This window comes from Dunckerocampus dactyliophorus, chromosome 11, assembly GCF_027744805.1.
Source record: "Dunckerocampus dactyliophorus isolate RoL2022-P2 chromosome 11, RoL_Ddac_1.1, whole genome shotgun sequence".
In the NCBI taxonomy this organism is placed as follows: Eukaryota; Metazoa; Chordata; class Actinopteri; order Syngnathiformes; family Syngnathidae; genus Dunckerocampus; species Dunckerocampus dactyliophorus.
In genome coordinates, this window is record NC_072829.1 from 7,345,272 (window position 1) to 7,362,025 (window position 16,754).

General features: G+C 44.8%; 1 protein-coding gene across 1 annotated transcript in view; it reads left to right on the forward strand.

Annotated features, from left to right (window-relative positions):
• The first annotated feature begins 368 nt into the window (after positions 1 to 368).
• ppargc1b (peroxisome proliferator-activated receptor gamma, coactivator 1 beta) overlaps positions 369 to 16,754 on the forward strand; it is a 98,182-nt gene continuing 81,796 nt past the window's right edge. The window contains exon 1 of the mRNA XM_054792719.1: positions 369 to 461. Within this exon, the coding sequence (XP_054648694.1) occupies positions 381 to 461 (81 nt within the window). The 5' untranslated portion in view covers positions 369 to 380. The remainder of the gene's footprint in view (positions 462 to 16,754) is intronic.

The window sequence follows — 16,754 nt, forward strand, 5'->3', positions numbered from 1 at the left end:
CATTACAGTATTTTAGGTAATATTATATTACATATACTACATTACATTATATTACATAATACCTTACATTAGATTACATTACATTTCATACAGTATTACATTACATCGTTACATTATATATTATATTACACTAAATTACATGTGTGTCTATGAATGTGTTCTACTTGGTGCTGATCCATGTTATAACTATGCTTATAATTTAATTTTTATTGTAACGTTATTTTGGAGGAGTGTTTGTTACTTTGTGTGTATGCGTGTGCGTGCGTGTGTCAGTGCTATTGAGCACGTGTAAATAGAAGCGCCCCCCGCAGGCCGCCGTCAGCACTGCAGCCCCCTGCTATACTGTGCTGTGTGTCTCTTCAGCGTTCATTCACTAGAAGATGGCGGACTGCGCTCCACTATTAGATGAGGAACTCTCGTCCTTCGTCTTCAATTACCTAACAGAGAACCCCGGCAGCCAGGTAAGAGTTCTGTGAATGCGGGGACTTTGCGGGGATCTGCACGCCTCCGCACGTCTTGGTTTGTAGCCGGGCGCCGGAGCTGTGAGAGGCCGGCTTGAGGGAGTCCTTAGCCGGCTTGTCAGCAGCATCTCGCCGGCGTGTTGGTGGATGTCCACGATGTCTTGACGTGTGGCGTTCACGTGTTCTTTGGAGGAGGGGATGCCCTCATCCACGCTCAAGTTTGGAGGATAAATGTGTCCCGGGATGTGTGTAGACCTTGTGGCCGCTTGCCAGCTGCTGCCAGGCGGCGTTGGTGTGACTGCTGAGGCGCTCTTTGGAAACTTTTTGACGCATTCTTCTTGAGGAAGTTTCGTGTGGTTCCGCCAGGCATGTACACGTGGTGGGACCGTGGACTTGTGGACTGAGACCCGGGTGGTGGAGGACATCCCCTTGGAAGACACGCACACTTTCTGACATATTTTAGTAGATAAGTGTTGATGTTGTGTGCTGTTGTGCACAGGTATGGGATAAAGCGCATGGGTGCTGGTGCAACTCGAGTGGGGTGTTGCGTTTACGTCCAAGTTGCTTGTGACGGCACCGGGGATGATCAGCCGGCGATCCCTGCAGCCAGACCGCCCGCTGCGCTTCCAACTTGGGCAAACTCTCAAGGTGCCGACCGGGGAGAGTTGGATTGGGGGTCCGGTAGTGGCGATGAGGGAGGGCTTGATGCAACGTTTGAGTGCTCCTGGAAGCACATTAGCGCTGGCTTTAGGATACATAACAGTTTGCGTAACGGGTTCGGTTACAAAACGTGTGACGGCCTCTTCACGATTGTTGAGGTTCTTGTTGTGTGTGTGTGTGCGCGCGTGAGTGTATATTTCTATGCAGCCCACTAAAGCAGTAGCTAAAAATCACATTTTAAGCTGATTGTGTCAAGATGTGTCGACTACGTGATGCATTCAATGCACCTTGCCGCAACAACCGTGGCAACTTTGACAGCGGCACCAGGTTGCGAAAGCACCTGTATTCAGCCTTACGGAACGCCGCTGTGCACTCGACATTTACGCCGATTTGTCCAGCCGGCTATCCTCTGTAGGTGTGTGATATTTGTTACACCGTTGACGCGCGTGTGAGTGAGGAAGTCTGAAATCGGGCGTTTTCGAACGACGGTCTGGCGGTGCGTTTTTCTTCTGCCTTTTTTTTTTTTTATCTCAGGACAGAGCTGTCAGGGATCAAGGCTATAATCCTCAGCTCGCTCCTGGTTGAAGAGCCGCGCTTCCCAAACACGCACGACCCAACGACACTGGCTGTTATTGAGATGCAGACCCCCCGCCCCCTCCACCTTCACCTCCCATACCACTGCATCACTGTGTGGCATTGCTGTGACTGCATCATAAGGCATCTTAAGGCAGGTTAATAAATATGTGTGTTGGGACTGTGGACGCCTGTGGTCTATTTATAACACACACACACACACACACACACACACACACACACACCGTGTTAACCTTTCTGTTGCGCTACATTGTGAGATTCTGCAACATTCTATCCAATTGCATCACTGCAGCAGGTACATGAAATGATCAACCGTTCAATTCCCACATTGCCATCTATTCATGGTGGCATGACCTTGCCGTCTATACAGTGGCCATGTTGTCATGCTCTCATGGGTAGAAGGGTCTACATTGTAGGCCTGCAGAATGTTTCAACTTGATTGAGATGAGAAGATGTGCATGGACCACAGTATATAAAACACTGGTGGTAATGTTCCCAATAATGTACATTTAAAAAAGGGTGTACATGTTAGATTAGTCATATCGAGTGTGATTGGGTTAAAAAAGGTGGTATCACCTGACAAGTTCCGACGTTGAAAGCTATCTGTTGTACAAACTGTGTGCTAATATTTACACTTATTAGTTCTGGCAGCCACGCTCGCTCTCTGTCAGTGTGTGTGTATGTCGCTCGCCCCCCTGCTGGCTGCTTATTGTAATACTACTCCTCGTGACGAGTTACAGAACAGAGCTGCTGCAGTCATGTGAGTCGTAGTGGAGGAGGGAGGGGGGCGTCGCCGTGACGTAGACCAGCACCGGGCCTCCGCCTCCTCAGAGCATGTGACTCCTCTCTCGCTCTCTCTCTCTCTCTCTATCTCTCTCTCTCTCTCTCTCTCTCTCTCTCTCTCTCTCTCTCTCGCTCTGGCCTGTCGCTCTCTCTATGCCTGTAATTTCCTCTCCGTTGCACATTAACACTGATGCTGTGTCTCAAATAGAAAACTTATGTTAGTACACTTCAATAAGTATACTTTGCACACTGGGTACTTAGATCCCGAGTGCATGAATTTTGACATTGTCGTGCTATCCCAAATCGATTGTTGCCGTTGCGCAATCACTGGAAATGACAATTGCAATATTCACCGTGGTCTTTTTCTTCTTTTTCTTCTGTCCTTTTGAATGGTGAATTGCAACCACTCAACATGGTATTATCGCCAACATTCGGGTGTCCCGATAAAATATCGCCCAGCTTTCTTTCCTCCCATTTCTCAATTTTACAAGAATTTAAATAATTTGTTCCACAACTTTCTTGCGCCTGCTCTCGGCTATAAATGAGGCGGAGATTATGCCGTTGCTTTTTTGTTTTGTAGTCCCTCCCTTTCTGCTACGTAGCCAAGATGACTGGTGATGATTGAGGGTGTTAAGTGTCCTAGGCTGTCTCAAATCGAAGTACTTCCGTCAGTACAGTAATGGGTGTAGATGACCGCCGTCGTCTAATTTGCATAATTTGCCATGATGCATCTACAACAAGCCCTCGTTTATCGCAGTTCATTGGTTCCAGACCCAACCGTGATAAGTGAATTTCCACAACGTATGTTTCCCTTATTAATAAATGGAATATTTTCGTAGTAAGAGCATGGAAAACTTGTTTACAACTTTCTAACTATAGTCACATTATTAGAGCCCTGTAGACATGAAATAACACCCCTATAGTCACCTTTACACTTGTATTACCCAGTATAGTAAACATAATAAGAGAAAATAAGACATAATTAAGACATAACATACTCCCAAGCCTAGTGACCAGTGTTGAATACTGCATATCCCAACATCTTTGAACGCGGCTTCTGAATGCCTTATATTTGTGTTTCGTTCATTTAGCCAGTTTTATGCATGGAAATGCTTAATTCAGGCAAAAAAAATAAGCAAAATACGCAACATTTCCGTAAATATGCATATTGTTGACAAATAATAGGCCGCATTAGACCACAAAACAGCATGATTTATATTAATTATTATTAATTATTATTATATAAAACCGTAATAGAATGAAGTCGCAAAATTTGAAAGTGGATGCTGTTAGAGAGAAAAAATGTCACAAACAAGACAGAGCCACCTGCGAGTGTTTTGAGATGGGGGAGGGGCCCACAGCAGCACCCGCTGCTTGTTGGGAAGAGCAACACAAGCTTTCATGTCATTCTCCAAAAGTATCCAATAAAATAAGGACAATTCTTTAGATTTGTCGATTTTATTTTTGTTGGAAAAAGACTCAATAGATGGGTCAGAATACTTGCTAAATATAGTGACATAGTCGCTAAGTTGGCACCACTCTACGTCACCTGTACGTCTTCTTCATCTCGGGCAGACCAGGTGCGCGTGAGGCGTGTTACTGCCACCTGTTTGTACCCGCTTATCACGACAAGCTACATTCACAGGCGGTGCCATGATAACGTGTTGATGAGCGAGGGGGAACAGGTAGCACCGAATCTATTTGCGGATGTCCAAATTTATTTGTGGAGGCCCGCCACAAATAAATGGATGTCTGGGAAACACTGTTGTCTCGTCCCCTCAAGCGCTGACATGATGAGGTGCGTTGAGATTCACCGTCGTTCCCACGAGTGCTCGGCGTTCCTGGAAATTGATCCTGAAAAGCATTTGACCTTGGAATAAGGTGTAGGATCAGCGCAAAAGGAAGGCGCCCCATTTCAAGCTGTCTCTTGTTGGACAAGCCTTAAAATGTATATGCTTTTTGCTTTGATGGTCAAATAGAATGCTTGACAAGAAAGCAGGCTTTGCCCAGCACCTAAACTCATCATGAATTGACAACATTGAAATATTCTGTACGTATAAACTAAAGATGGGCATAGTAATAATATCTATAGCTCCCTTTATAATATTTTTCAAGACTTTGAAGTAAGTCTCAGAGGTCCTGCAACAATTTATTGGAAGTGTGTCATCCAAAATCTACCCTTGATGCTGGAATTTATACAGTTCAACCCTGTTTTGCGCCTGTGGCTTTAATACGAATGAGCCCTGTTTGTCCACACCGACCTCCAACTGTACCGTTTACCCACTTTTGACTTATACACTGTAACTCTACGCTTGTCCAATGTAATAGATTGCGTCTATCAAATACAACAACGTAACATTAAGGACCTTGACGACACTAGCATAGCTATTTCAGCTAGACATCACATTTTTAACGGCAACATTACGTGATGATCAAACTTCCAGCTCTCACGTCTGTAGCTGCCAGATCTCCAAGTTGCCTTTTAAGATGTGTAGCGAAGCCTGCCTTTCTTTGGTGGGCATGTAAATGAGGCGGGTTTATCTGGTTTGGGAAATAATAGATTTTCATTTCATGTTAGATTGTCATTAAAAAGTCATTTGAAGCACTTGATGCAAAATGGAGCGTTCCTTGGCCGTGACCAGCAGAGGCGCTTTTGATTCACCCTAAACTAGTTTGGTGCAAACGTAATAAGTAACATGTGCATTGTGGTTCTCACAAGCAGGATTTAACAGGGCTCAACTAACTGGCTAGTAAAAAATTAGCTTGTTTGCTGGAGGAGAAACAAGGCGCGCACGCATTTCCCACATGTACAACACGTTTTCTATGATAAACGTGACTTCTCACCTGACAGATCACCATAAAGAAAAAGTCGTACTTATTGGTTGTGAAGACATTTAAGCATTGAATGAACATTAAATGGCAAGCTCAGGATTAGAATAATGATCATAGAAAAAAACAAAACAGCCCAGCGGAGTCGGAGGTTGAAATAATTGGAAAACTTTTTTCAGGGGCACATTTTGTTCCCCCGACAGCAACAAATGACTTGTGGCGTTTTAGTGGCGCAATCAAGTGTTTCAGGTCTTCATTTGCAAACTGTGAAACAACGGCGACAAGTTGCAAATGGAAAAGTTAATAAAGCTTAAAGTCATTATAGCTGAGGCCTTGCACTGTGAGTCAGCACTAACGCCACTCTGTGTGTGTGTGTGTGTGTGTGTGTGTGTGTGTGTGTCATATCCGATGTCAGACCCTCACTGAGCGCATTTAGCTGCAGGTGCAACCACAAACCATTCACTGACAATCACCTACAGTATTTGCATTGGAAATAGTCAATGTCCTCCTGGTGCATGTCATCCGTTCCAACAAGGATTTTTTAAGCATATTTTTTGGTATTTTTATTGTGGAAAATTGTGTCGGTAGCATACTCCTTTTCGACACACCTCCAGTAAGATATGGTACCTAAAGGGCAGCGTGCGAGGCACACTTCCGTGGGTTTATTAGTTTGGAAGACGTCAAATGGAAGAGTACTTTTGGTACCCTTTCCAGCAGTAATTGCTTCTCCTTTGGTAAAGCCACGCTGATTCTTGGCCCCACCCACTCTTGCCGATGTTCTTGCCTGAGATGAAAGTCCCCTGATTGGCTGAATAATAAAATGTCTTGACCTGCTGGATGGAGTTTGCCCCATCATCAAAAGAATTCAACTACTATTAGCGATAGCAGCGACACACTTTCTAATGGACGTACAGTCAATGTTTAACTGTGTGTGTGTGTGTGTGTGTGTGTGTGTGTGTGTGTCGTGATGCAGTGCAAGTGAACACTTTGCAGCTTTCTATCTGACTCACCTGTACCACACATACACACATATACACACTCCCTCCGTGTGCACATCAGAAAGCATTTTTATTTAGTGATCCTGCAATCACCCGTGCAATGTCGACAAACTGTCTCCACGCGGGTTTGCTAACGTGTGCCGTGGGAGCGCCTGCGAGCTGCGCGCGTCATCGCGGGAATACGGTTACTTCCTCCCAAATCCCTCTTGAGCTTCATCCTGCATCCGGCTGGTCCCGCCCTGCCTCCCCACTGGCCCTGGGGCTGGTTGGTCATGTGATGAGCCGGCTAGCGTGCGCCTGCTAGCAGGTGAGCCTGCCTCAATAATTCATCCCGCCGCTCGCTCGGCTTCTCAGGCTGCTGTTTCGCTTTTAATGGTAATGAAGTTGTGCTAATTTGATGACACGCTCATTATCTTTCAGGGGTGTTAGTTTTATTCACGCCCTCAGCTAAACGATCATCATTTTTCACCCATGTGATGCTCAGCGGCCTGGTGGCCTTCGGGCCTGCGGGATAAAGAGGGCCGGCGAAGGCTTAGCGGGCGCGCCGGTGCCGTTTGTTAGCCTCCTTACCAGGCATGACGGCTAATTGTGACAGAAGCCGTGGTGAAGCAGCTCAGGTTGAGTCGACACTCACCTGAGCCGCCGCTGGCCCCACGAGGTCAGAGGTGGTGGTGTCAAGAACCGCTCTTCTCGGAAGTGTTACACAAGCGTAGCTCGCATGCGGACGTCAAAATCTTCCAAGCGGTTCTTCTTCGCCCCTGAGGTGAAGCAGCTGAGCACCACTCGGCCGTGCGGAGCATCCGACACGCATAGCGTCTTCCTCACGTGAAGCGGAAGGAGCGGCGGCCATTTTCATAGCGATTCATCTGTTCCAGGGTCAAACTGTGGCCATCACTGGTGCTTTATTAAGTCTACAGGCAATGTCGTGTGAAAACAAAGCATACGTGCACATCAAAACCATTAAAGCTAAGCATGTGACCGTGATTATGGCGTGCCGTTCCACCCCTAGTCCATAGTATAAAACATGTATGTACAGCGGCGTGAAATCCTCTGATACTAAACCCTCACCCTGATACGATGCAAGGCACACGCTTCACACTTCATCATCATTCCTCCTCACGCGTCCCTCTCTTTTCCTGCTCCAATCAAAGTGCGCGTCCGCACGTTGCTGTCCTTTCCTAAACCCTTTCCTGCAATTTGTATTCATCGCAGGCCCTTGTCGTCATATTGATAGTGTCGACGCACGCACACACCTGCATTAGGCTGTAAGAGAGGAAGTGGTTAAAGGGAAAGGGAACCCAGCCTTCGCCCTGGGCAGTGTAGGGAAGCAGTGGGAGACGTGCTAGTCTCCATGCTGGCTGGCCTATTTCTTCTAAAGCTGATTTATCACAGGGCGGCCACCGGGGAGATGTCTTATTTTAACACACAGAGCCGCGATGCTCTGAGGCACATTCCAGCGAGAAGGATGCTGATAGCGCGATTATGTGTTGCCGTCACACAAAGTGTCATCTTCGGTGCGCCGATCTGCGCCGAGGTCATGACAGATATTCATTTTTAAGGTCAACGTACGAGTTGGTACTTCAAAGTACGGCAAAAAGCTTGGGAGGCTGCTCATGCGGCGCCCAAGGCTGACAGCACGGGGCAGCAGCGAACAAAACATGCAAACGGCGCTGCGAAAACGAATCAGCGAATCTACGATGAACTGATGATACGATTCATCCACATCCACATTCACGTCGTGTTTGTGTTGTCGTGACATGAAATGTCATTTTGTGATCGACTTTGCCAGCCGTTTATCAGCATATGGCCGATCACGCGTTTTTTTACGAAAATTGTCCGATACTAATCGGTGGGCGATTAATTGGAGCATCCCTAATAATGATAATAATAATAATAATAATAATGAAACCTAATAATTAAAACAACAATTCAATCATTAATTGCTGATTACGCCCATTCTTAGCTGGTGTATGTGTAGCTTTTAATATAATATAGTTCCTGTGTTTTAGTGACGGCATCATCATACGTGAAATAAAAATCGTAAAATCTATTAGATGAAAGTTTAAAAAAAACAAAAAAAAACAAACCAAATTGGATCCTGAGCTGATCCAGAAGTGCCCTGAGCCTCAATTCAAATGCCGTTGAACATTTCATTGGCATATCCGTGAAATGTCATCAAATCAAGTTGTGTTTTGTTGCGTTTGTATACCGTATGTTGACTTTGGAGCTGGCAAATTCATTTTTCGCCGTTTGTGATGGCTGTCCCGCATCCATTGTCGTTGAATAGTGATCCTCATTGGATTGCCCCTAAAGATGAATTCGATCTTAAACCCTCCCTTGTGCCGACCGCTTAAGGAAGATTGACTTCATTGCTTGTGGTAGTTTTCACTGCAATAAAACAAGAATAAAAAGTTGGGAAAAAGAGGAGGCCAGTGTGGCTGGGGCAGGCGTATCGCTCTCCCGTTGACATGACGCCAGTGTTTTGACTGGCGCTTGCCCCAACCTGGCCAACGAGCAAATCACGTCGTAGAGATGTCTGGACGCGGCCCAACACGCACTTGCACTCGCACGCACCCACACACACACACACACACACCTCAATGTAGACAACGGTTTTTGTCCACTGGGAGTAATCCAGACGTCCAGCAGGATTATTGTGTGTGATTAAGATTTGTGGTCCACAAGGTTAGGGATTACAGGGGTCATGTACGGGTGATGTCATCCCGTCAAGTTTTCAACCTGCTGCGCCGCCCTCTTTGGGAGAAGCAGGAGTCCGACTGAAGTGTCTTAACACTCTGCAAACTCTTCAGCTTTCAGTGGTGTTGGTGGTCGTGGTTACAGCGGCACGGTCTGGCCAGGTATCACAACCTGCAGCCAACATGCAGGAAGTGGCGTCATACTTTTGGAGGAAAGTGTTAAAACACTCCATGCCAATGCAATTTTTAAAAAATATTTTATTGACGCTGCTGCTTGAAATTCTTGACAATGCTTGAATGTGGGGCTTAAAAGCGCTTAAAATGCAAACTTTTTGTTGAAGTACAAATAGTTATCTGACTGAATAGTGTACTAGTTAGATGAAGGAAATTATTGAAATGAATCACCTTGAAGTGTGAAACTGAATATTGTTTGTTTACAGCTTAATGTTAGCCATTTTAATCATTTTAGGACCTCATATTTGTGTTAACATGTCATGCAGGAAAAACGTCACTGACCTTGCTAACATGCTAAGCTAGCAACTTAAACGATGAACAGGGAGCATGCTTGGCTAACTGAAAGCGACAGTGTCAAAGCTTCTAAAATGGTAAGCTAACAACTAAAACAATGAACAGCGAGGATTTTTGGCTAACTCAAAGCGAAGGTGTAAGCCTGAGCTGCTAAAATGGTAAGCTAACAACTAAAACGACGAACTGTGCGAATGTTTGGCTAACTGAAACTGGCGTTGTAAGTCTGAGCTGCTAAAATGTTAAACAATGAACAGCGAGCATTTTTGGCTGACTGAAAGTGATGTAAAGCTGGACTGCTAAAATGCTAAGCTAACTATTTCAAACAATGAACAGCAAGCACTTTTGGCTGACTGAAAGTAATGTAAAGCTGGACTGCTAAAATGCTAAGCTAACTATTTCAACCAACGAACAGCAAGCATTTTCGGCTAACTGAAAGCGACGGTGGAAGCCTGAGGTGCTGAAATGCTTAACTAACAATTAAAATGATGGACCACGGAAATTTTTGGTTAACCCAAATTGGCGGGGTAAACCTGAACTGCTAAAATGCTGAGCTAAGGATCTTAAACAATGAACAGCCATCATTTGTGGCTTACAGAAAGCGCCGGTGTAAACCCGAGCTGCCAACATGCTAAGCTAACTATTTTAAACAATGAACAGCGAGCTTATTCCTGTAACTGAAAGTGGCATTGTGAGCCTGAGCTTCTAAAATGTTAAGCTAACAAAGTTTAAACAATGAACAGCGAGCATTTTTGGTAAACCTGACCTGCTGAAACGAGCAGACTTGCCGAGCTAACAGCTTGGACGATGAAAAGAATTGTTAGCAAGCTAACTAATTACCTGCGGGTGTCAACAGTGAGCATAAAGATCACTGACTTCCAGGCGGCTCATGTTATTTGCCGCCGCGTCAAGCACACTTTGACAAGCATTTGGCCTTCATGTTGGCAACTTTACTGAACGTGTCGTGCATAATGGTAGCAGGATCAGGCTGTATCCTTGACGGAGGCCGCGAGGTTGCCAGTTAGGTGTGTGTGTGTGTGTGTGTAGGTGAGGGCAGGGCAGGGCTAGGGCTGTGGTTACCATGGCAGCAGTGTCCAGCAGGAGGACGATGGAAGAGGAGCTGTCATAACGGTCATGTGACTCCTAAGCAGCTTTGACGGTTTTAAAGAGTTGGATGCACAACGTTTGTAGTCACAACACAGCGGCAGTTGGTTTATCTCTAGCGTAACCCGTGCTGCTGCTGCTGCTGTGTGTGTGTGTGTGTGTGTGTGTGTGTGTGTGTCACTCCTTCCTTTGTGTGCTGTATGTATATAAACTCTCAAGGGCACAGGTGGAAATTGGAGAAAAGGTTGAAGGAAATTTCCATTGCCCATTGGAGACACACATACACACACACACACACACACACACACACACACACACGCATACACGCATACATACACAGGTGCCAGCATGCCTTGTCGTCGTGGCAACCAGGTGCCATGGGCAAGCACAGACTGGTGCAAGCTTTGTCAGCGTGCTCTTATTTATCATACAAACACACACACTCAGCACTTCTGTCCTCTTAAAAAGCATTTGTTATTTTTAGTTGTTGCCTTGTCACATGAAAGCTTCATTAATGTGTGTGTGTGTGTGTGTGTGTGTGTGTGTGTGTGGGGGGGGGGTCGTGCTGCCGTGTGTGTTTGTGTGTGTGTGTGTGCGTGCGTGCTGTCACTCTCACATCACACGCATTTCACCCCAGACCGACCTCAGCACAGCGTCCCCCTTGTTGATATTCGTCAGTGGCGGTCGATTGGCTGTACGATGCAAATGGATGGAGCACACACACACACACACACACACACACGTGCGCGCTGTTGTCGTGACGATGTAATGGATCTGAAACATGTTAACGCTGATTTATTCCCTCCGCCGACTACGTGAAGTCATTAAAGTGTGTATTCATGAGGGTAAACACGGGAGGGCGGCGGCTTCTCGAGGCTTATGATGGAAAGTTTAGGTGTGTGTGTGTGTGTGTGTGTGTGTGTGTGTGTGTGTTGTAAGCGGGCGACATGATTGTACTTGCATGCACAAGTAGAGGAGGCGGTGTTCAGGAGCTTTTGGTGACTTTTCTTCACTTTATCCTCAACATAGTGATTTTTCTATTGGCTAATATCTACCATAACACGGCGGGGTTCAAAGGTCAGACGTGTCATGCTGCATTCATCATTTTACAGTGGCAGCCATCTTTGTTTTTTAGCTGAAGCGACGCATTTGTGGCTCATTGTGGCAGTTTTTGACTTAAAGGTCCCCATTACATGCAACAAAAATGCTGATGAGACAGCGTGACCGCTGCACAGGTGTGCCTTTGGCTGGCCACAATAAAAGGCCACTCCAAAATGTACGGTTTTATCACACTGCCCAATGCCGTGGTCAGGTGAGGGAGTGTGCAATAGGCATGTTGACTGCAGGAAGGCTTTTATTGTGGGCAGCCCAAGGCACACCTGTGCAATAATCACACTGTGAGGTGGGATGGATTATCTCAGCAAAGGAGAAGTGCTCACTAACGCAGATTTAGTGTACATAGAAGAAGTTTTACATCTTTTGAGTTCAGCTCATGAAAAATGGGGCCAAAAACAAAGGTGTGGTGTTTAGATTTGTGTATAAATGACGATATAATGACAGTAATACGTCTCTACTAGAGTCTGTTTATGAGCACTAAACACTAAAAAAGCAGGCTTCTCTACACATCTCATCATGACACCTGGAGTTTTTCTTTAGCAAACAGGCAAACCTAGCAGCTCATTTAGCATGAAAGCCACAGACACACAAAACAGCGTGTTCCCACTAGGGCTTCGAAAAAGCACTTTTCAACTCTCTAAATTCCAGCATGAGGGCTCAGCATTATTCCAATTCAGCAGGGGTGTCCAAAGTGCGGCCGGGGGGGCCATTAAGGCCAGCGGCTGTGACTTTATCGGCCCGCCGCACAGTCTAAAAATGTATTTTAACAAGGAAACTAAAAAAAAAACAACAACAACAGAAGCAAAAATTGGAAAATCAATCAAAAGTCAAAATATAAAGAGAAGAATTGTATAAAAAAAAGCCATATTTTCACAAGACTAAAGTAATAATGTGAGGAAAAATGTCATTTTAGTAGCATGAAGTTGAAATATTAAAGAATTTTTAATTATTTTAAGTAAAAAACAATGAATAAAGTTGTAATTTTTGGAAGCTCAGGTTGGGGGAAAAATTATAACATGGGAATAAAGTCAAAATATCAGAAAGGAAAAGAAGGAAAACTATACAAATAAAATGAACAGCAGAATTTTTTTTTTTAAGTAAAGTCAAAATATTAAGAGGATTTTTTTTTTCTAATGATAAAAAAGTTTGCAATTTGATGAGAATAAACTTGTAAAATGAGGAAAAATATCATTTTAGTGACACTGTTGAAATAAAGAAAAAATACATTATTGTTTTAAAAGATATAAAGTTATGATCACGAGAAGAACATTTACAAGAGGAAAGCTGAAATGAAATAGTTGGAAAATTTTAAAAAATCAGCAGAAATGCAAAAAACAGCTGTAATTTTACGGGAGTAAAGTCAAAACATTAGTCATAATTGAATGAAGAACAAAAGTCCCAATTTTACAAGAATAAACTCCTATTATTATGGAAAAAAACTCATTTTTAGTCGCATTTCATCTTTATTACAAAGGCGAAATGACGTTTTTTCTTGAGCTACATACTGTAGAGCTTCTTAGCACATCTCTATGTGTTGGTTTAGAAAATATCAAAGTGGCCCTTGCATCCTTTCATTTTTCAGTATGTGGCCCTCGCTGGAAAAAGTTTGGACACCCTTGCAATACAGTATCGTGGGACCTCTGACACGTATTTAAAATGGATGAAGAATATTACAATATGGGGGACCTTGAAGTGAACACACTGGGGGTTTTGTAAGCGGTCACTTCTTCTTCTTCCCCCATCATACCATCCAGGATTGTCTTTCTCTCTCCCTTGCTCGCTCATTGACCTACTTCCCAAAGGCTGCTCGGGCTTGCGTGACCACAGTGCTGCACACACTCTGCTGCTGTGTGCGATGCTTACACGTGCATATTTACTACCACACGCACACGCACACACGCTCTGAGGTGTGTAGTCCTGAAATAATGACTCCATGCCTCTAATTGACCTCTTACTTTAAGGCGTCCTGCGCTGTCCTTTTGTTGCCTTCCGTAGATCGCATTAAACAACATTGCAGAGAGGCGAGCTTTGGTTGGTCATCGCAACAGCATGATGCGCCACATGAGCAGAATTATTGGGTCGTAAGCTAAGAAAGATGTTTTGGACGACAATTGGATGCTTCCAGCTTTGCGGGAACGCTTTGGGGAAGGCCTCGTCGAGGTGTTGACACACCCATCGCACGACGCTCTTGTGCATTGTTTTACCCCGCCAAGGCGGCGGTGCGTCTGACAGCAGGAATGTCGGCTCTGTGATGCAATATGTGGAATGAGGCAAATTCTTGAGAGGCAAGTGTGTTTACACATGGACGCCTGTGTCTATAGCACAATACAATAAAGGTTGTTAAAGGCACAACTTTTTTTTGTTGTTGTTGTTTATTGATTATTTCCCTTCAACTCTCCTCCATGAGGCATGCATGAGTGTAGATTAGGGCGCATGCAGGATGCGTCTGTAAATCAATAGGCTTCTTGCGTGAAATATAAAGATATATTCCCTCAAGGTTTGAGGAGAATTTGACCTAAATTGAGCTGGGATAGGCTCCAGCATACCCCTGCGACCCTAATGAGGAGAAGCGGCATAGAAAGCGGATGGATGGATGACCTGATCACTGGCAATGCGCCGATTTGACCCTCAAACTCGGCTGCCCTAAGCTGTGCCTGGTCCAAAATCAATAGCCTTCTTGCAAGAGACGTCAAGGAAGAGACGATGGAGATGATAATGTGAAGCTGATTTGTGTCACAGATGCAAAAAGCAGTTAACCACCATAAATGAACCACCCCGAGGGCCTTTTTTGTCCCGAAGCTTGTTTTTTATTGGCTCTATGCATATTTTAAAAATAAAATCAATGATTTATTAATAAGAGAGATGATTACATATTACACTAATGTGCTTATCATTAATAATCACCTGTAACACAAAGCTAAGATGTGGATGTAGCCTATATTGACCTACATTGGCTTAGCTTCAGCATCTTTAATGCACAGAATAGTTATATGTATAAAATGCATAGAATTTGTATCAAAGTGGCCCACGCATCCTTTAATTTTTGTGTATATGGCCACCATAAACATAGTTTATGCCCGAAAGAGGAAATTCCGCCATTTTTACAGTGTCATGGCTGTCTTCTTAAAAAAATGACCCACACGCTATATACGTCGCTGATGCAGCTGCTGCCGTCTCAGCTACACAACCGGCGATGGAAATGCTAACCTTGTTCGTGTCGTACTGAACTCACCTGCTGGATGGACTTGGTTTGTCGTATTTACGCCTATTCCGGTCTGCTGGCGGCCATGTTTGTTTTTAAACATTTTGGAATTTCAAGTATATAGTACGTGCTGCAGAAAAACTGCGACGCACCCATAAAAAGCTCTAAAAATTCCCATTTTTTGATACTCTTGAGACCATGTGCTTCTCACAGTTATTAATACATTTCAAATTCAGTTGCAGTGATAATAATAATAATAGTTACACATGAACAAAAGCATTACAGACATACGGTATACAGTATTCTACTAGCAAAAACATGCGGTTGCACAACATCAATTCTTGTCAAGGCATCTTCCTGCTGGAAAAAGTTGAGTGAGTTGACTGGTAATACAGCGCCCTCTGCAGGATTCATCGCTGCAGCACTCTCCCCCCCGCCGGCAAATGCTGAACTGGCATTAGACTTAGCATGCTAATCAGTATCACAAACGCACACAATGTTGTTATTCAGCTTGTTGTCATGGAGCTTTTGCAAGGCGTGTTCGAGCCTTTCGTCACACACACCTTTATTTATTTATTCAACGCCTCACAATGCAGCTTCACCTTCCTTTTACTTTTCCCTCAGCTCTTTGTCTTTCTTTCCACTCTTCTCTATTCAGTGTTCTTCTTTTTTCCCCCCGATGCACTTTCAACACCACAACAATCTGCTGCTCGCTCATGTCTGCTTTGCTGGGGCGTCAGTGTTCACATGTGAGCGGTGGACGTTGAATCAGCGGTAGTTTGACAGCCTCTAACCGAGACGGGATGAGGCGAGCGGGGCAGGACGCGGCGGGCCCGCCAGCCTTCTTGCTCTGATAGTACATCGATTCAACTGCAGGTGGTTTATGGGAAGCTGCACAGTGAGGAAGTTGAGAAAAGAAGCAGGCAGGTGAGAGGAAGGCGAGCAGATTAGCGAGTTAGAGCAAAATCTCAAGAAGGAGCTTTTGGTTTTAGGCTTTCTTCCAAATCGCGCACTTGCACACTGAGCATTTTGAGTGCAAAAGTGCGTTCACACAGAGAAGTATGGGCCAAACGCAGTACCTGGATGTTACACCTAACACGCCCCAAATGGTGAGTGTGCAGTAACGGAGCCTAGCCACTCTCAATCATCGCCATCTTGGCGGAAGAGGAGGGACTCACTCGAGCAGTTGTAATTCACAATTAAAAAGAGGGGAAGCAAATAAATGGTCATTTCCGGTACACTGTCGAAAGTACGCAGTGTACATACTGTAGTGTGCATGTTGAAGAAACACAGCCCTGGTCTCATTGCTGCAGCCTGCATGTAGCTACAATGGCCTTTCAAGGTAAGCCTTTTCATTACTTTGAGAGGGACCAAAGGTGTCGATCAGCTGCTTAGTCCTGAAATGAAAAAGCTAAGCCTTGGAAAAGCAAAGTGAGAGATGTCCGGGCTGGAAATGATCCATTTATGGCCGCGTTGTCTCCAGCGACTCAAAGCAGGCTAATTAGTAAACGTGGGAGTGCTCATGATGGGCCTTTTAGGGGGGAAGATGAGCCCTGCAGAGCCTTGTCCTCTTTCTCCACTGCAATGCAGGATGAGGACAACTCTGGTTCATTTATCCAACCTCGCATCGGCCCAGGAGCCTCCAGCCTTTTTGGCATGCTAGCAGGATCATTACCGTTGAACTCGCCCGATTAGCCCTTAAAGGCCACCAAGAAAAGGAAAGAAAAGAGTCAGATTGTCAGCTACCATCCCAAATTGACAACTCAGACATAGATTATTAGCTATA